General features: G+C 40.6%; 1 protein-coding gene and 1 pseudogene across 1 annotated transcript in view; one reads left to right on the plus strand and one right to left on the minus strand.

Annotated features, from left to right (window-relative positions):
* The window catches only part of LOC126199556 (nose resistant to fluoxetine protein 6-like), a 296,567-nt gene that overhangs the window by 249,635 nt on the left and 25,771 nt on the right, over nucleotides 1–21,161 (plus strand). Inside the window, exon 9 of the mRNA XM_049936478.1 lies at nucleotides 14,497–14,680. Within this exon, the coding sequence (XP_049792435.1) occupies nucleotides 14,497–14,680 (184 nt within the window). The remainder of the gene's footprint in view (nucleotides 1–14,496; nucleotides 14,681–21,161) is intronic.
* On the minus strand, nucleotides 19,769–19,886 carry LOC126199799 (5S ribosomal RNA; annotated as a pseudogene).

The following is a 21,161-nucleotide window of genomic DNA, read 5'->3' on the forward strand; positions in this document are numbered from 1 at the left end:
ATTACAAAACATTACAGACAAGACAAAATATAAGTACAAAACAAATCAGGAAAAATGTATATACAAATTATTTGACAGATAACAAAGTGTACACACACTGAAAAATTCTTTAGCAGTTTCATCATGTTGACAAGTATCATGAGTGCACATGCACTGCAGTGGAGAACATATCAGTAAAAGACGAAATGTATATACAAGAGTAACAAATGACATAAATCATAAAAGGTATACAGAATGAACACAAATCATATCGAAAATTGAGAAGAGTGCATAGGCACTGTAGTTCAGTTGAAAACATATTCACATAAGTGCATATGCACTGAAAACTTTTGAACATTTTTATAACAAATAAACGCAAGAGTAGAAAAAATCATCAAATCACAAAAAGTATATACAATATAGATGACAAGAGTGCACACATACTGCACTTCAAAACAAATCGAAAATGTCTTTAGTATTTTGACAACAAATGGCAAAAATCATGTCGACAAGTGACACAAGTGTACTCGCACTAGAGTTCAACAAATCGAGAAAAAAAATGTATAGGCCATGAACATAAATGGTGTTAGTAAAAAAATGATTTTCACTATTAGGATAGGAAAGGAAGGATTGCATCATGGTTGTAGCACTTTAGTTTGCACATAGCTGCACTGAAAGTCCATATCTTTCCACAGAATCACAACTAAGTGATACAATCTGCAGTTCCGTTCCCAGAAGTATTTATCAGCGTATCAAGACAGTGAAACGTCGTAGTAGTATTCCATACTATCATTTGGCAGTATACCAGGTACACCAAACAGTGGGACCAGAATAACGTCTTCATCGCTTACGGTGGTGGACAGCATGTCGTGTCAACACCACGCTCTTAAGAGGCGGCACACAGTGCTCCATAACAAAGTCTTGATTAGTGATTACATAAGTAGTTTCTTCGCCTACAGTGGTGGACAGCATGTCGTGTCAACACCACGCTTTTAAGAGGCGGCACACCAACGTAGAATTAGTGCAAAAACCAAATATAGTGCTCCATGATAATGAGGATGGACAAGACAAATGGATGTTACAATAATTTCAGGTAGTTAGGTCAGAAGGTGAAGGACATTAACTAACACACAAGTCTTGATTAGTGATTACATAAGTAGTTTGCGGTATCCATACTCTAGTCATTGAACATTTCTGTACCATGAATGTAGTATTACAGAAAAATGTTCATTAATTAATTTAAAGACAAGAGTGGTAATCAATCGCCATCAAGTATTGAGTATTACAAAACATTTTTCCTCATTCAAATGACATATTTACAAGTAACTATTAACATTCAGTGGCCTAGCAACTTTCGATTAGTACAAAATATTTATCATCATTCAGTATTAATATGGGAAGTCATTATTGAAAACACTAACAAAACGTTAAGTTACATTAATTATTGGCACTCAGTGGCCAGCAAGTATTGAATAGTATAAAACATTATTCATCATTCAGTATTCTTCATATCATTAAGAAATCATTATTAAAAATCAGTTAATTACAGTCATAGCCTTAATAATCATGGGCATAATAAGTAATTACATTAATTATGGGCACTCAGTGGCCAGCAAGTATTGAATAGTATAAAACATTATTCATCATTCAGTATTCTTCATATCATTAAGAAATCATTATTAGAAAAATCAGTTAATTACAGTCATAGCATTAATAAGCATGGGCATAATAAGTAATTACATTAATTATGGGCACTCAGTGGCCAGCAAGTATTGAATAGTACAAAACATTAGTAGCATTAATAAGCATGGGCATTATAAGTTACATTAATTATGGGCACTCAGTGGCCAGCAAGTATTGAATAGTATAAAACATTATTCATCATTCAGTATTCTTCATATCATTAAGAAATCATTATTAGAAAAATCAGTTAATTACAGTCATAGCCTTAATAATCATGGGCATAATAAGTAATTACATTAATTATGGGCACTCAGTGGCCAGCAAGTATTGAATAGTATAAAACATTATTCATCATTCAGTATTATTCATATCATTAAGAAATCATTATTAGAAAAATCAGTTAATTACAGTCATAGCATTAATAAGCATGGGCATTATAAGTAATTACATTAATTATGGGCACTCAGTGGCCAGCAAGTATTGAATAGTATAAAACATTAGTAGCATTAATAAGCATGGGCATAATAAGTACTCTCATTACAATAGATAGTGGCAATTATGTTTTGGTATCATTAAGAAGTCATTATTCAAGTGACATACTATTCAGAGCTAATCAGTGTTATTCAGAATTATCATAAACTAGTGACATTATCTGGGACTGTTAATACATTTTGTTTTTTCTGCTAGCAATGCATTGCTTTGGGTAATTATAAGGGAAAGCAAGAAGAAATAAGAGAAAAAATTGCGTCTAGGTTGTTCCTATAAATGAAAAGATTGTGTAACGTCATTCGTCATGAGTCAGCTGTAGCAAGGTTATCACATTTATAAATGATAGACACAAGTGGGTAAAAAAAAAATGCAAGTACTAGAACAGGTATAATAGGTAACAAGTTTAGTAAGTATCATAAAAAGCTTCTCCTGAAAGAAAAATACAAAATGGATTATTGAGCTGAAAGAAGAAACGCAGACTATGCTGAAAAGTAGTGAACTTCGAATTAACAGGTAGTGAAATGTGTATAAAAATGTGTTCCATAGCTGTCCTTTCCAAAACCTTCAGTCATCCTACTACGCAATATAACACCTGCTGTCAAAGTAAACTGCAACAAATACTTAAATAACTACATAGCATAAATACATAACTTCAACATTATCCTCATCTGTAAAGAAAAACTTCATTATTCATATCATCATAACTCCATCATTATCATCACCTGTAAACAAAAACTTCATTATTCATAGTACCATATTCTTCATCATTGTTCATTATCAGCATTCATTATCATCTGCAAAATTCATTTCATTATTCATCACACAACTATTCCTAATCCCTAGCATATTTCATCACTTAAAACTAAAATGTGTAGTTCTGTCTGACAGCTTGCATCAATCGCTTTGTATTCTGAAAGAAAAAATTAGTTAAGACTGCTATTCTGCGATGTGTATAATATATTCTGGTTAATGCTTGTTAATTCTGATCCATTTACTCGTCCTCATTGGCTTATTGCATCTTCTTTCGTTTATTCCATAGGTGAAATTCCCACTTCTGTTTAATTCATTTCCTGTACGCATCATTTATTTCTGAAATTGATGAACAAAGATTAATGTCTTGCATTTAAATCATATACCCATTAAATAGTGACTGGTTAATGGTGACTCAATTAAGCATACAACATAACATGACAGAAAACGTAATATCTCAAAACACAGACAGTGTTTAAAGGCAAAAAGTGTACAGAGAATATCGTAATGCAGCAGCAAAAAAGGAAAATGTAAAACAGTCATGATGTTGAGATATCACAAGGCAAAATGTCAAAGTCAAATGGTGTGTGTTATACCTTAACTAGTTCACAGTGCATACAAACAAAACATGAAAACAATCGTACATACATAAGAAAGACAAAATGTGACATTCGTTGTGTTCAGCTTATATGTAGTGTAGTTAATAGATGCGATAATTAAAGACTTCAATGGAGAGAGAATTTGATAAAATTAATGCGTCATTATAGAGAATTGCATAATTATTCATAAAATGCGTAAGTTCATCTGAAAAAATGCACGGTCTAGTGTGTAACGACAAGAAGAGCGACCTGCTAACCTTACCTTGCCGGGCACTTGCCAAGAAAAAAAATACGATAATCATCAATAGGTAGTCACATAAATGTAATTGCATAAGTGGTCACAAAATGTGTAAGTTCATCTGGAAAAAATGTGCACGGTCTGATGTGTAACGACAAGAAAAGCGACCTGCTAACCTTACCTTGCCGGGCACTTGCCAAGAAAAAAATACGATAATCATCAGTAATTAGTCATGTGAATATAATTGCGTAAGTGGTCATAAAATGTGTAAGTTCATCTGGAAAATATGCACGGTCTGATGTGTAACGACAAGAAGAGCGACCTGCTAACCTTACCTTGCCGGGCACTTGCCAAGAAAAAATACGATAATCATCAGTAATTAGTCATGTGAATATAATTGCATAAGTGGTCATAAAATGTGTAAACGGCCTCATAGCATGTTACATCGTAAAGTGGTTTCATTCGATAAAGGGTTTAATGTTTGACACATGATGGTTGCCTTTCGATTTTCTGGTTCTCAGAGTTTCGACGTGTACAACATTGGGGTGAGGAATGCTGCGAATCCGATATGGACCTGCGTATAGAAGTTCAAATTTACTGCACTTACCTTTTAATTTGCTGGATAAATAGTGTGTACGTACTAATATCTTCTGTCCAACGTGAAAATCTCGGTGTCTACAAACCTGTTTTTGCTGTCTTCTCCGGCGCTCTGCGGCACGTTTGATGTTGTTCAGCGCAATGTCAATTATTTCGTGGTGTCGTAATCGACGAGATGTAGGAAATGTTACTAATTCTTTGATTTTGTTTGGTGGTTCAACGTTTTTCAGTATAACAGACGGAGGTAGCATAGTGGATTCATTTGGAATGGAATTAATTACATCTTGAAATGAGTGTACGTGTGTGTCCCAATTAACATGTCTTTTGTGGCAGTATATTCTACACAGTTTACCAATTTCTTTCATTAGTCGTTCACAAGGGTTCGAAGAAGCGTGGTACTTGGATATATAAATCGGAGAAATGTTTCTAGCTCGTAACATGCGTGTCCATATAGCAGAACGAAATTGTGATCCATTGTCAGAAATTACTTTCATCACATGCCCTACATGAAATAAGAAATGCTTTACAAATGCTTTCGAAACAGTTTTAGCATTAGCTTTGCGTAACGGAGTGAAAGTAACAAATTTTGAAGTGAGTTCAACAGCGACAAAGATGTAGCAAAAACCTCTATTAGTTCTCGGAATTGGACCAAAAATGTCTACTGCGGCCATATGTCTTAATTTAACAGGTACAATGGGATATAATGGAGGAATGTGTGAAGTGGTGTCAGACTTAGCTTTCTGGCAAATTTTACATGACGCTAAAACTCGTCGTATACGTTTTTCCATGCTGGCAAAATAACAGTTCTGTCTCAGTATCAGAAAACATTTTCTTGCTCCATAATGTGCGTAGCTTAAATGAGTGTACCAGATTAATTTGTTGACCAGTTCGTCAGGAATGCATAATAACCAATTGTTACTGTCTGGATGAGAGCGGCGAAACAGAATGTCATTGCGTACAGTGTAGTGGTTTCTAATCGTAACATTATTCTTATCTTGCCAAAGGTGCTTAATTTCTTTCCATACATTGTCTTTGCTTTGCTCTCGTGCTATGTCCTGTAATGACGATGAAATAAAATTTTCAAATGCAACTTGCTGAATGTACATGATACTGAAATTTGCTTTGCAGAAGTTGGTTGCTACGTCTTGCTGATTGTTGCTGAGAGAACGCGAAAGTGCGTCCGCTATAACATTTTGTGTGCCGGGAATGTGAACAATCGTAAAATTAAATTCCTGTAAATACAGTTTCCATCTGCTTAATCTGTCGTGAGTAAATTTAGCCGAAAGTAAGAATTGTATAGCTCTGTGATCTGTGTAAACGGTGGTATGTCTGCCATAAAGAAAGTGCCGAAATCTCGTAAAAACCCCATACAACACATAATGTTTCCAGTTCAGTAACGGAATAATTTCGTTCAGCAGGTGACAAAATGCGGCTTGCAAATGCGATGTTTTTGATTACTGTAGAGCCATCTTCTTCAATTTCCTGAAAAATGTGTACGCCTAAAGCTGTGTTGGAACTGTCGGTGGCAATAGAAAAATTTCTAGTAAGGTCTGGGTGCGATAAAAGTGGAGCATTCAACAAAGCATGTTTCAGGTTCACGAATTCAGAGTGTGCTTGCTTATCCCATGACCAAATAGTGTTTTTACCTGTTAATTGGCATAATCTAGGCGTGTCTAAAGCAGAGTGATGAATAAATTTACGAAAAAAGTTAATTAAGCCCAAAAAACTGCGTAATTGTTTCTTTGTTGTAGGAACAGTAATGTCACGTAGAGCTTGAAGTTTTTCTGGATCAGGCGCAATGCCTTCTGCTGAAATTACGTGTCCAAGAAATTTTATAGAAGTTTTAGCAAAATGCGATTTACTGAGGTTAACTGTGAGTCCTTGTGCATGGAAAGTTTGCAATAGTCGTTCTAAAATCAGATTATGTTCAGACCAGTTAGCTTCTGCAATAAGAATGTCGTCTACGTACGTCGTAATTCTGTCTTTAAGTTCTGTCGGAAGTATTGTGTTCAAACCGCGAATAAAAGCTGCAGAGGAAATAGTTAGGCCGAACGGTAATTTACAAAATTGATAACAGTCACCAAAACAGAGAAAAGCCGTATACTTTCTGCAATTCGGATGAAGTTGTATTTGCCAAAATCCCGATTTCAAATCTAATGTGGAATAAATAGCTGTACCGTGAAATTTCTGTAGTAGTTCTTCTAATGTCTGTGGTCGATCTGTTTCATTAATAATAATGTCATTAATGTGACGTGAATCAAGTACGAGGCGAAGTGAGCCATCTTTTTTCTTAACAATATGCAGCGGGTTTATGTACGGGCTAACTGCTGGTTCAATAATTCCTTGATCGAGCATATCCTGCAATTCTTTTTTAACTTGTTCTCTGTGGATATATGGAATGGGATAATGCTTTGCTTTAAATGTGTCGTGCTGTTTGACCTGAAATTCATACATAAATCCGGACATAGTACCAGGAATGTTGTCGAAAACTGGAGCTTGCTGTAAAAGAATTTTGTGTAATTGCTTTCGTTCGTCGTCTGTATTTGCACTGCTTTGTTTAACTTTATCGGAAATCATCTGCATTACGTCGTACTCAGCTTCGTCTGGAGTATTATAGTTATGTACGTACGTGTCAGTAAACAATGTGGGATTACAGTCTATGTTACGTGTTGCGGAAATGACCTCTGTGCAGTTAATTGTTTGTTCTTCTGCAGATAGTGAATGTTGAAATTCTAAAGCTAATTGCACATTTTCATCTTTTAACATTAAATAAGAATTTTGGAAATCAACCACTGCGTCGTGTTGTACGAGAAAATTAGTACCTAAAATTACGTCTGTTGTCAATAAAGGAACAATCCAAAAATTTGAGTGAAAAGTATGACCTCCAATACAAAATGATAAATGCGTCTGTAATTTCACATCCACTCCTTTACTCGATACTGCTCCTTTTACTTTCGTTTTGCCTAAAGGTAATGTAGGATAAGTATTCTCTTTGTTGCACTCGTTAAAAGTTTCCTCATTAATGACTGACATAGGTGAGCCAGAATCAATTACTGCTGAAAATTTCGATGAACCTATTTTAATTTCGATGACAGGATGTGAAATAGTTTTCTGAACAACTGGTCTTTCCTGCAAAAGAGTGTCTCTGATGTCGTCAAAAGTAATTACATTCTCGTGAACAACATTTTGCGTGTCAAAAGTAGTGCTTGTGTTATTGGAAGATGCGTCCTGAACAGTATCTAGTCAAATTCTATCTGACGTGTTACTATTATCAGGAGGACGTTGTGGCATTTCTACGATTTGAACAGTTCTATTACTTCTTCCAGACGTATTACGCTCTGGATGATACCTACTGTCGGGTTCATTCATGAGAATAGGTTCTTGTGGATAATTTTGCTGTTGGTATGACCGACTGTTGTTAGATGTACGCTGAAAACTATCGTCATTATTTTTACGTCTATCGTAATAGTCATTCCTATACGGTGCATTGCGATTGGAATTGAAAAACTGTCTTCTCTGTACGTAGTTATTTCCTTGCTGCCGTGCGTTACTATTTGTTGTACCAGGGACTATACATGTACGCGGCGAAGCATTAAAGCCTGGTTGACCTTGTGCATTCCATTGTTGGTTAGGTATGCTAACCGGCTGACCTTCATGCTGTTGTGGTGGAAAACGTCTATTGTTACCAAAATGTGATTCTTGTTGCTCAAAATTTTGACGATATTGATAATTAGAATTTTGTCTGTTATTAAAGCTTTGGTGGTTTTCATTCCTAAAACGTCTGTTACTTTTCCTATTAAAATTACGTGTCTGATCATAATTGCTATACGTCTGTTGGCCTTGGTTGTTATATGAAAAATTTTTGTTTACGAAAGAATAATCTGATTGCTGCACTTCTAAAAGCTGCAGCAGATCCCTGAATGCCGAAATATTTTCTTTTTGTTGACCTGTTAAGAGTGACACTCTTAATGACCGTGGTAATTTAGAGATACATAATTGAATGAGGGCGGATTCACTGTACGGTTCACTTAGGTACTGGTTCTGTTGCACCATGTGCTCAAAAAATTGCGTCACACTCGGAAAATTTGAGTTCTCATAGTTCGGTAAGCTAATTAACTGATCTTTAATTCCGCGCTGTGTCGTTTTTGACCAATACGCAGATAGAAAGGCATTCTGAAATTCCTCTACTGAATAACATTGTCTCGCGATCGGTCTCATACGAGTTGCCGGTTCGCCTTCCAAAAAGCTGCAAATGAATTCAAGTTTGTGTGTGACAGGCCAAGACGGTGGAAAAGCAAAGCTAAATTGTTGTATCCAATCTAGCGGGTGAATCTGTGTTCTGTCGTTTTTAAACACTTTAAACTTTCTCACTGACAGAAAATGTTTGTAATCGAAATTGTCGTCTCTGTGTGATGAAACAGGTTCATGGTTGTAAGAGAATCTGTTGAACTGTGATTGTTCGGAATCTAAGTCCCGTACTCTCTGTAGATTACCCAAATTATACGCGTTGCGCGAGTCTGGCAAATGTTCGAAAAGTGGTGTCTGCTGTGCTGTGTTATTAACTGAAGTGTTTTTCATCTCTGTTACTTCTTGCTGTAAACTTGACAGTTTTCGACGCAATGTGTTATTCGACGAATCAATCTCATTAATTGTCTGCTGTAAATTTTGAAATTCCGGTGTTTGATTAAATGCAACCGGTGAAGTATCGTCTGATTTATTGTCATTAGTAGTTTCGATGACGTCAATACGACTGGCCAATTCATCACATTTTTCAGTCAGTATTTTTACCTGATCATCGGTTTTAGTGTCATTGGCATTAATCTGGTTTTGCATTTTACGTGTAGTTTCGTTCAGTTTTTTAACATCAGCTTTCACGACATCGGAATCCTGTGTTAGTTCTAATTGTTCGAGTCTATCGGTCACTGTTTGAAAATCTGTTATGTATGTGTCTGTTTTCGATTTCAGATCAGAAATTTCGTCACGTAATTCTGTGTTTGACTGTTCGATGGTATTAATTTTGTCCGAAACTGTGGCAATATTATTGTCTACATACGTTTTTGCCTTCGCAAACATTTTACGTTTGTCTTCTTGTCTCTGTGCAGTGATTGTTTCCATTACCTGGCGTTTTACTTTATTTTGATCATCAATAAATTTACGAAAACGCGTATTACTGTTCTGTATGTGAAGACTAAGACGTTCGTTAATTTGTGTGTTCTGTTGTTCGAATTTTGCGTCAATATTTTCATCCATTGTGCGCGAAAGTTCTACCGTCATTGCTTTAAACTCGTCGCGTAATTGTGTAGCTTTTTCAGAGCATTGTTTAGCGACTGTACTGATTTCCGCTCTAAGTGTTTCTGTTGCAGCTGTTTGCAATTCCCTTAATTCCTGAGCAACAGACTTAATTTCTTCGCTACTTTTTCGTGAACAAGCCTCGATTTCCTCGCGTAACTGTTCCTTAGTGTCATGACATTGTGCGGCAACGGCCCTAATTTGTTCACTTAGCTGTCTGGAATTGTTGTCTAATTTTTCATTTAAGTGTAGTTTGAGATTTTCGTCATTGTTGTCTAATTTTTCACTCTGTTTGTCAAATTTTTCATTAAACTGTTTAGTCATTTGTAGCAACAATGCCATAATTGGATCCGCCACAGAATTAGTATTTCTATTCTCTGTGCTGTTTAATGGTAGATCTAGAATTTTCTCGCTTTCTGTAACCAATTGGTTATTCTGAGATTTACAAAAAGGTTTATCAGTCAGATGTACACTGTTAGACATTATTTCGGAATTAAATAAGTCCGGCGTACTTTCCGTACACTGATCATTTTCATTAGACAAATTTGTCTGTTCGTCACGTGAATTTAGTAAACCGGTTGTGTTAGGCTGGGCAGCGCTCATTACAATAGACCGTCCCGCGTCATCGATTGTCGTCAAATTAACATAAGACATAACCGAGTTCGTTTGTTCATCATTAAGACAAAAATCATCATTATTGGTGGCTGTAACGCACTGATTGTTAGTGAACACAAGATTGTCATAATTACACTGCGTGTCACAATTACTATCGATCACATTGTTTAGGTCGGTAAATTCATTCATAATACCTCGCGATACACTATTCACAGTCTTTCGCGGCATTTTCACAATAGTCACAATTAATCACAAAACAAATAAGCACAATGCAAAATCAACACACAAATACAATAGAGCAACGAATTGCCGTTGACCTGTAGAAAGAAAGTCACAAGATTAGTAAAAGCGTTACGCCAAATCCTAATTATATCTAAGAAATAAGAGCAGATATCTGACTGTTTTTCAAAAGATTCTCTACGAAATACGATCCTGGACTGGGTGTCGCCAAGTGTAACCTCCCCACAACATATTCTATAATAACTATATTTATTAGTAATGGAGCCACAGCTAAGTGTGACCTTCCCACAAGAATATTAATGGCAAAGACAATTAAATGAAAGCTCGCTATCTGACTCAAGTACAGGTTCCCATTAAATAATGAACGCTAATCCCATGATAATGAAACTGTAATGATAACCTAAACTCAATTCAACCGAAAAGTCGGTGTTTGCCCTGTGCGAAACGAGAATAAATTTCTTACCTTAGTGAAACTGCATGTCAAAATTCTGCTCTTATTGTTCTCTCGCGCTTGCATGAAAAGCATTGGAAGTACCTTTTAAAAATCTTTGTTAAAAGGAAATGGAAGGAAATTTGAATGATTGTCTCTAAAATTGCTTTTAAATCAAAATTATTATTGGGGGCGATTTTTGAAAGTTAAATTACAATGACTGTTCGTTACATTATCTGATGAGCGCAAAGCTGCATGATTATTTATTTAAATAAATTATACCTCGTCCTGAATCTCGACCATTGCGATGCCGACGCCCGCCGACTGCTCTCCGCTACTGCTAGCAACCGACTCCAAGCATTACTGAGGACTGACTACTGCAGACTGACTACTGCAGACTGACTGACTGCAGACTAACTGACTGCAGACTGACTGACTGCTCGCTACTGCGAGTTGAGCGCAACTGCTCTGGTCAGAGATTCTACAATGTCTCAGCATCGCTGCCGCACAACATACGTGTTTCAATATAAAATTAATTGTTGGTAAGGCGGGTACCAAGTTGAGATTCATTGGGAGAGTCCTTAGAAAATGTAGTCCATCAACAAAGGAGGTGGCTTACAAAACACTCGTTCGACCTATACTTGAGTATTGATCATCAGTGTGGGATCCGTACCAGATCGGGTTGACGGAGGAGATAGAGAAGATCCAAAGCAGAGTGGCGCGTTTCGTCACAGGGTTATTTGGTAACCGTGATAGCGTTACGGAGATGTTTAGCAAACTCAAGTGGCAGACTCTGCAAGAGAGGCGCTCTGCATCGCGGTGTAGCTTGCTCGCCAGGTTTCGAGAGGGTGCGTTTCTGGATGAGGTATCGAATATATTGCTTCCCCCTACTTATACCTCCCGATGAGATCACGAATGTAAAATTAGAGAGATTCGAGCGCGCACGGAGGCTTTCAGACAGTCGTTCTTCCCGCGAACCATACGCGACTGGAACAGAAAAGGGAGGTAATGACAGTGGCACGTAAAGTGCCCTCCGCCACACACCGTTGGGTGGCTTGTGGAGTATAAATGTAGATGTAGATGTAGACCAACCACTCTGAGGGATCTACGCCGAATCGCCGCTTAGGAGTGGAACAATCTGGACCAACAGTGCCTTGATGAACCTATGGATAGGATACCACGACGAATACAGGAATGCATCAATGTAAGAGAACGTGCTACTAAATATTAGAGATACCGGTGTGTACACCAATCTGGACCACCACCTCTGAAGGTCTCGCTCTATGGTGGTACATCATGCAATGTGTGGTTTCCATGAGCAATAAAAAGAGGGGAAATAATGTTTATGTTGATCTCTATTCCAATTTTCTATACAGGTCCGGAACTCTCGGAAGCGAGGTGATGCAAAACTTTTTTTGATGTGTGTATATAAATGACCTAGTAGATAATGTAGGTAGTTCCAAGAGGATTTTCGCGATGATGCTGTCAGCCGGCCGCGGTGGCCGTGCGGTTCTAGCGCTGCAGTCCGGAACCGCGGGGCTGCTACGGTCGCAGGTTCGAATCCTGCCTCGGGCATGGATGTGTGTGATGTCCTTAGGTTAGCTAGGTTTAAGTAGTTCTAAGTTCTAGGGGACTGATGACCTAAGATGTTAAATCCCATAGTGCTCAGATCCATTTGAACCATTTTTGATGATGCTGTCATATATAGTGAAGTCGCAAAGGTTGCAAATTATAGCGAAATCCAGGAAGTCCAGCAGATTACCGACGCTTGGTGCTGGAAGTTGCCTCAACGTAAACAAACGTGACGTATTGGAAATACATAGACAGGAATTTTATTTCAGTGCACGAACAAAAGAGTTAGCTTACAAAACTCTAGTTTGAACAATACTTAAACATTGCTTGTCAATACGGGATCCGTACCATATACGACTGAGAGGGGAAACAGAAAAGATCCAAAGAAGAACAGCACTCTTCAGTACAGTTTGATTTAGTAACCGCGAAGCCGTCATCTAGATGCTCAGTGATCTCCAGTAATAATAATGTCGTGTGACGACGGCCTCCCGTGGGGTAGACCGTTCGCCTGGTGCAAGTCTTTCGATTTGACGCCACTTCGGCGACTTGCGCGTCGATGTGGATGAAATGATGATGATTAGGACAACACAACACCCAGTCCCTGAGCGGAGAAAATCTCCGACCCAGCCGGGAATCGAACCCGGACCCCTAGGATTGACATTCCGTCGCGCTGACCACATTTTTTTCTTTTTTTTTAAGTTTGTTCGGTATTGTTTGTGTTCTGGGCGGACATCACAAGACATTCGTTCAAGTTGATCGTTGATTCTTGTACTCAGTTTTTTATTACAGAGGGCGAGCTGCCCTCTGACCGAACACGCTGAGCTACCGTGCCGGCAGAATCGAACCTGGGCCCTTAGGATTGACATTCCGTCGCGCTGACCACTCAGCTACCGGGGGCGGACAGTGAACACTGGTAGGCACTGAAAGAGAGGCGTTCTTCATCTAGGTACTGTCTACTGTATAATTTACATACGCGTTCGTTCCTAGAAGAGTCACCCAACATATTGCTTCCTCCAAGGTATAACTGGCAAAAAGGCCACCAAGACAAAATTAGTAGATTCTAGACCACTCGAGACTTATTAGCAATCGTTCTTCCGGCGAATTACACGTTACAGGAACAAAAGAAGAGGAAAGTGACAATAATACACACAGTACCCTCCGTCACCCACCGTAAGGTGGTTTTCGGAGTATAGATGCAGGTGTAGAAGGAGAGTTCTAGTCTTGGCTGATGGACCAAACACATTTCTACTATTACATCTTTTTAAAATCCTCACTACCTTTCCGAGAAGCGCCTCCAGCATACGGTAAGAAAGTTATAGATACACACTCGCACCGAGCGAGGTGGCGCAGTGGTTAGCACACTGGACTCGCGTTCGGGAGGACGACTTTTCCATCCCGCGTCCGGCCATCCTGATTTAGGTTTTCCGTGATTTCCCTAAATCGCTCCAGACAAATTCCGGGATGGTTCCTTTGGAAGGGCACGGCCGACTTCCTTCCCCGTCCTTCCCTGATCCGGCGAGACCGATTTCCTAGCTATTTGGTCTCTTCCCACAAACAACCCAACCCAACCCTCTACACTCGTCTTCTACTGGCTCCGGCAAAAGCCTGAATTCCAATGTACGACGGATCTGTATCTCAGTGTTGCTATCCCGCTTGAACACAAGCTTAACATGTTGTAGCTGTTGCGTCAAAATTTCGGCGTCCAAGCAGGAGTAAGCCCTCCTTACCAACGTCCTCAAAGCCTTCGTTCGTTGGTACGTGGGTGACTACTCAACGCGTGAAGATAACGATCTGTAAGAGTTGGTTTTCTATAAACACAGCATCTGAAACAGATCCGAGCTGACTATTACGAGCGGCTTTCGTTACGTCAAAGTACTATTATAATCGTGCGAAAGACGAGCACAATCGGCGACCCTTGGCTATAGGCTTTCTTAGGACAAGTATAAATGTTTGCTTTTGCTTAGTTGTGATGTGTGCCTTCCATCACCGTATGACCTGAAGTGTACGCCGCACAGGTTGTGATAAGCGCGTGCTGGGCCGCGTCGACGGTCCTGGCGCTGTGCTCGGTGTACGGGCTGCACCTCAGCTACCACAGGCCCTACAGCAGGCTGGAGGCTGCGCTGTTCGCCTCTCTGCGGCCGCTCGCCTGGTCTCTGTCCATCGCCTGGGTCATCTACGCCTGCGAAAAGGGACGCGCAGGTCAGTGTCTTGTTTACTCTTCACAGTTGGCTCATCGTCTTATCACATTATCTCTGGGTGATGCCAGTGCGAATCACACTGCCAGCACGTAGGAACAAATACACTGATTTATCAACAGCTGTATGATTTGTAGAAGTTTATTTTATTTTATGAACTTCTATGTGCTATCAGTTTCGGCATTACATTGACGCCATCTTTAGGCCCCTCTCGTCATAGTCGTAAAATCAAACCGCCTCAGTCTGTGTCGCCTGGCCACCAAGAGCTGTTGCAGGACGATTGATTCACTGATCCAGTTATATTGCTCCTTCCATGCATAGCGATTTTACGACTATGACGAGTGGGACCTGAAGGTGGCATCAATGTAATGCCGAAACTGGTAGCACATAGAAGTTTATAAAATAAAATAAACTTCTACAGACCATACGGCTCTTGGTAAATTATTGCATCAAGAAGTTCATGCCAGCCGTTTTCCCACGATCCATAATGCATCAACGAAGATTAAGTACACTGAGGTGACAAAAGTCGTGGGAAAGAGATAGGCACATATATAGATGGCGGTAGTACAGCGTACGTACGGTATAAAACGAAGGTGCACTGGCGGGGGTTTCACGTGAGGTGATTCATGTAAAAAGGTGTCCGACGTAATTATCGCCGCACAAAAGAAATTAACAGACTTTGAATGTGGAATGGTAGTTGTAGCTAAGCGCAAGGACATTCCATTCCATAAGTTTCTAGAGAATTCAGTATTCTGATATCCCAGTGTCAAGAGCGTGCCGAGAATACCAAATCTCTCAACACTGACAATGCAGAGGCCGACGGCCTACGCTAAACGAACAAGAGCAGCAGCGTTTGCAGAGAGTTGCCGCTGCTGACAGACAAGCAGCCCTGCATGAAATAATCGCGGAAATCAATGTGAGACGTACGACGAACGTACCCGTAAGGGCAGTGCGACGAAGTTTGGCGTTAATAGGTTATGTTGGGAGACGACCGACGCGACTGCCTCTGCTAATACACTACCGGGCATTAAAATTGCTACACCACGAAGATGACGTGCTACAGACGCGAAATTTAACCGACAGGACGTACATGCTGCGATATGCAAATGGTTAGCTTTTCAGAGCATTCACACAAGGTTGGCGCCGGTGCGACACCTACAACGTGCTGACATGAAGAAAGTTTCCAACCGATTTCTCATACACAAACAGCAGTTGACCGGCGTTGCCTGGTCAAACGTTGTTGTGATGCCTCGTGTAAGGAGGAGAAATGCGTACCATCATGTTTCCGACTTTGATAACGGTCGGATTGTAGTCTATCGCGATTGCGGTTTATCGTATCGCGACATTGCTGCTCGCGTTGTTCGAGATCCAATGACTGTTAGCAGACTATGGAATCGGTGGTTCAGGAGGGTAATACGGAACGCCGTGCTGGATCCCAACGGCCCCGTATCACTAGCAGTCGAGATGACAGGCATCTTATCCGCACGGCTGTAACGGATCGTGCAGCCATGTCTCGATCCCTGAGTCAACAGATTGGGACGTTTGCAAGACAACAACCATCTGCACGAACAGTCCGACGACGTTTGCAGCAGCATGGACTATCAGCTCGGAGACCATGGCTACGGTTACCCTTGACCCTACATCACAGACAGGAGCGCCTGCGATGGTGTACTCAACGACGAACCAGGGTACACGAATGGGAAAAGTCATTTTTTCGGTTGAATCCATGTTTTGCTTACAGCATCCTGATGCTCGCATCCGTGTTTGGCGACATCGCGGTGAACGCACATTAGAAGCGTGTATTCGTCATCGCCATACTGGCGTATCACCCAGCGTGATGGTATGGTTTGCCATTGGTTACACGTCTCGGTCACCTCTTGGTCGCATTGACGGCACTTTGAACAGTGGACGTTACATTTCAGATGTGTTACGACCCGTGGCTCTACCCTTCATTCGATCCCTGTGAAACCCTACATTTCAGCAGGATAATGCACTACCGCATGTTGCAGGTCCTGTAGGGCCTTTCTGGATACAGAAAATGTTCGACTGCTGCCCTGGCCAGCACAGTCTCCAGATCTCTCACCAACTGAAAACCTCTGGTCAATGGTGGCCGAGCAACTGGTTCGTCACAATACACCAGTCACTGCTGTTGATGAACTGTGGTATCGTGTTGAAACTGCGTGGGCAGTTGTACCTGTACACGCCATCCAAGCTCTGTTTGACTCGATGTCCAGGCGTATCAAGGCCGTTATTACGGCCAGAGGTGGTTGTTCTGGGTATTGATTTCTCAGGATCTATGCACCCAAACTGTGTGAAAATGTAATCACATGTCAGTTCTAATGTAATATATTTGTCCAATGAATACCCGTTTATCATCTGCATTTCTTCTTGGTGTAGCAATTTTAATGGCCAGTATTGTAGCATGACATCACCTGCAGCGCCTCCACTGGGCTCGCGTGTATGTTGTTTGGACGCTAGGCGAGTAGAAAATCCTGACCTGATCAGATGAGTCCCGATTTCAGTTGGTAAGAGCTGCTGTTATGGTTCGAGTGCGGGGCAGGTCCCACGAAGACATGGACCCAAGCTGTCAGCAAGGCACTGTGCAAGCTGTTGGTGGTTCCATAACGGTGCCGGCTGCGTTTACATGGAATGGACTGGGTCTTCTTGTCCAACTGAAACGATCATTGATAGGAAATTGTTATATTCGGCTACTTGGAGACCATTTGTAGTGATTCATGGAGGTCGGTTCGAGCACAAAATCCTGCACCGGCAACACTTCCACAGTTATGGGCGGCCATAGAGGCAGCATGGTTCAACATTCCTGCATGGGACTTCCAATGACTTATTGAGTCGACAGAACGTCGAGATGCTGCACTAAGCCGGGAAAAATGAGGTCCGACGCGGTACTAGAAGGTATCCCATGACTTCTGTCACCTCTGTTTACACTGGTGTGCAAAACTTAAGGACGAAAGTAATTTTAGCACAATGCCGAGTTACATAGATTAATGGAACTTGAACCATACAAAGAAACAACTGTTACAGTACAGTGCAGAACGTAACTGAAAGAAACAGACATTGAAACGAACAGGAATGACACTTGAATTCAAAGACATCATTTGCACTGAAGTCACAGCGATTCATGATGGTCCCTTGTACATTACAAAGGTGGGACATCGTGTTTAATAGGGTGTATGAGCACCACGGATGGAAGTGCATACTCATCAATATGTTCCCATGGTGGCCATGAGGTTGGAGAGGTCGAACATATTTTCGTATGGTGGGAGGTGGAACACGTAATTCACGAAAGAACATGTAAGAAATGATCATTTTGGTGGTGCAAGTCTTTTCGCGTAGGGAGGCATACTGTTGCATGGGTATACCGACTTCCAAATCTTTTAATACGGTACAATCATCGTTCAACGTTATTGTGGCGCTATACTACTGTCCTACGTACTTCTGTTCAGGGGAACATTCGGCTCTGAGTTTATTTTTGGGGTTCAGTACCTCAGTCGCTATGAACGGAACCCTTATAGGACCACTTAGTTGACCGTTTGGCTATCTACTCATCTGTCTGTCAGTCCGACTGTTAAAAACCACATCGCCCACAATTGGGTAGACGTACCATGTTGATATTCGCGTCACATACTAGGGTCTACGGTCCCTTCTCGGTTGAAATAATTGAAGCCTCTAAGCTGACGAAATCAAAAATCACTGGCCATTTATCTCACATGTTTCGGCACTCGCAAACCCACTCATCAAAACTTACAGGGTACTTACGGGTGACCTAGAATCATGAAATTTGACAACAAACAAGCTTTCACAGTACAAGAAAACAAAAATTACGTCATAGTTAATTTGTAATTACATCACACGAAAAATGTTTTTTGTCATTTTTATTCGACAGTCTGTCTGTTCATCCGTTAAGACACCTTTTGCCGGCCGCGGTGGCCAAGCGGTTCTAGGCGCTTTACTCCGGAACCGCGCGACTGCTACGGTCGCAGGTTCGAATCCTGCCTCGGGCATGGATGTATGTGATGTCCTTAGGTTAGTTATGTCTAAGTAGCTCTAAGTTCTAGGGGACTGATGACCTCAGATGTTAAGTCCCATAGTGCTCAGAGCCATTTGAACTATTTGAAAGACACCTTTTTCTCGGGAACGAGTAGGCGTATCAAGTTGATATTTATGTCGTATACTATAATTTATAGTTTCTTGGCGGAATGAGAAATGTAAGTTTCTACGACAATGCAATCAAAATATATGTCCTTTTATGACACATATTTTCATACTCGCAAACTCACTCAACAAAACCTATAGGGTACTTCCCACTGGCCTAGAATCATGAACATTAGCAAGCAACAAGGTTCAAAATGGTTCTGAGCACTATGGGACATAACATCTGTGGTCATCAGTCCCCTTAAACCTAACTAACCTAAGGACATCACACACATCCATGCCCGAGGCAGGATTCGAACCTGCGACCGTAGCAGTCGCGCGGTTCCGGACTGCGCGCCTAGAACCGCTAGACCACCGCGGCCGGCTGCAAGCAACAAGGTTTCACACTAAAAGTAAAGCAGAAATCCAGAATTGTGAATTTTTCATCATACAACATGTAAAAAAAAAAAAATTGTTATTCTACTGCCTGTCTTTCTCTCCGTCTGTTAAGACTCCTTTTTCTCAGGAACGGGTAGACATATCAAGTTAAAAGTTGTTCCATGTACTAAGATCTACAGTCTCTTGGCGGTGTAAGCTTCTAAATCAGTGTAATCAAAAGATACGGCTATTTATGTCGCATATTTTGATACTCCGCAAACTTTTGCATCAGAACCTACAGGTACTTCCCATTGAACTGGAGTCGTGAAATTTGGCAACAAGAAAGGTTTCACAGTACAAGCACTCCGTCTTCAGGCCACAAGTGGCCCACTGGGACCATCCGACCGTCGTATCATCCTCAGTTGAGGACGCGGATAAGAGGGGCGCGTGGTCAGCACACCGCTCTCCCGGTCCTTATGATGGTTTTCTTTGACCGAAGACGCTACTATTCGGTCGAGTAGCTCCTCAATTGGCACCACGAGGCTGAGTGCACCCCGAAAAATCGCAACAGCACATGGCAGCCCGTATGGTCACCCATCCAAGTGCCGGCCACGCCCGACAGCACTTAACTTCGGTGATCTGACGGGAACCGGTGTATCCACTACGGCAAGGCCGTTGCCTTCACAGTACACGGAAAGAATCATTCGGAAAATTGTCAATTATTAACTGTATCGCACGAAAAAAAATTCTTTTTTTAACTTTTATCCGATTTCAAACTTCAAATTAAAGCAGTTTCGAATGTCTTGGGTTCTGATATCGTGCAAGTACGAATGTCGATAACAGTCCAAAAAGTCTACATTCTCGACTTTTGAGATGGATGAACTGTCTATATATGCTTGATTAAGTTTCTGCGGAAATCTCAAGAGTGCGAGTTCTCCTCACATCTGGCCATGGTTTGTGGATAGCAATGCAAGAGTGCATCGAGCAGCACAGGTAGGGGAGCTCTTTGGAGCGAGATGATATTCAGCGGATGGACTGCCCTGGCCGTTTCCCTAACTGAAATCCCATCAAGTATGTGAGGGATACATTAGGGACATGTACTGCAATAAGTCAACATAGACAACGACCCTCCAGCAGCTGTCAACTATGATGGTGGAGGAAAGGAATGCCTTACCAAAGAACTCTATACCAACCTTGTGGCCAGCATCAGAGCACATTGCAGTCCGTAGTGCTCATACACCCCTTTAAGAACCATATTCCGCATTTTGTAATGTTCATAATAAATCGCGGAGACGACAGAGTAATTATTGCCTCTGAATGAATTTTTTTTTTATCAGTTACCTTCTGTCATACACTGAATCAGTTCATACTACACATGGTCCAAATTTCAAACTATGGAAAGTCCAGATTGGAATATCAGAAATATTATGAAGAGGATAGCTTGCTACTCAACTTAAAGTTGAGTTGCGGATAGACACAATTGAAAGATTGTTACACACTGAGCTTTGAGCCAAAGCTTTCATCAGAAAAGAAAACCCACACACATTCACACAAACAAGCACCCCTTATACTCACATGACCGCTATCTTAGACCGTAATTTGTTTCAACTAATCAGAAAAGCGCGCTGCAAGCATTCTAAAAACCGAGAGGACAAATTCTTGAGGAGCTAGAATCTAGCCCTGATAGGAAGAGGGTGTGTCTCTTGTTGCTCAGATAACTGTAGAAAACCACTCAAACATGTAGATTTTATTGAAAGATTTTTTTAAGCTTAACTGAAAGTTCCCTTTCTTCCTACCACGTTGCTTAATTCGTTTGTGGTTAAAACATACTTTTTACAAATTTCAATTCTGAAAAGTCAAAAACTGCCTTTTGTTTTAATCAATATTAGCGCATGTTCTCTAACAGAAAAAATTTAGTTGATCAATTTTGAGAATAATTGAAACTAGGATTTTCG

This window comes from Schistocerca nitens, chromosome 8 (assembly GCF_023898315.1).
Source record: "Schistocerca nitens isolate TAMUIC-IGC-003100 chromosome 8, iqSchNite1.1, whole genome shotgun sequence".
Classification (NCBI taxonomy): domain Eukaryota; kingdom Metazoa; phylum Arthropoda; class Insecta; order Orthoptera; family Acrididae; genus Schistocerca; species Schistocerca nitens.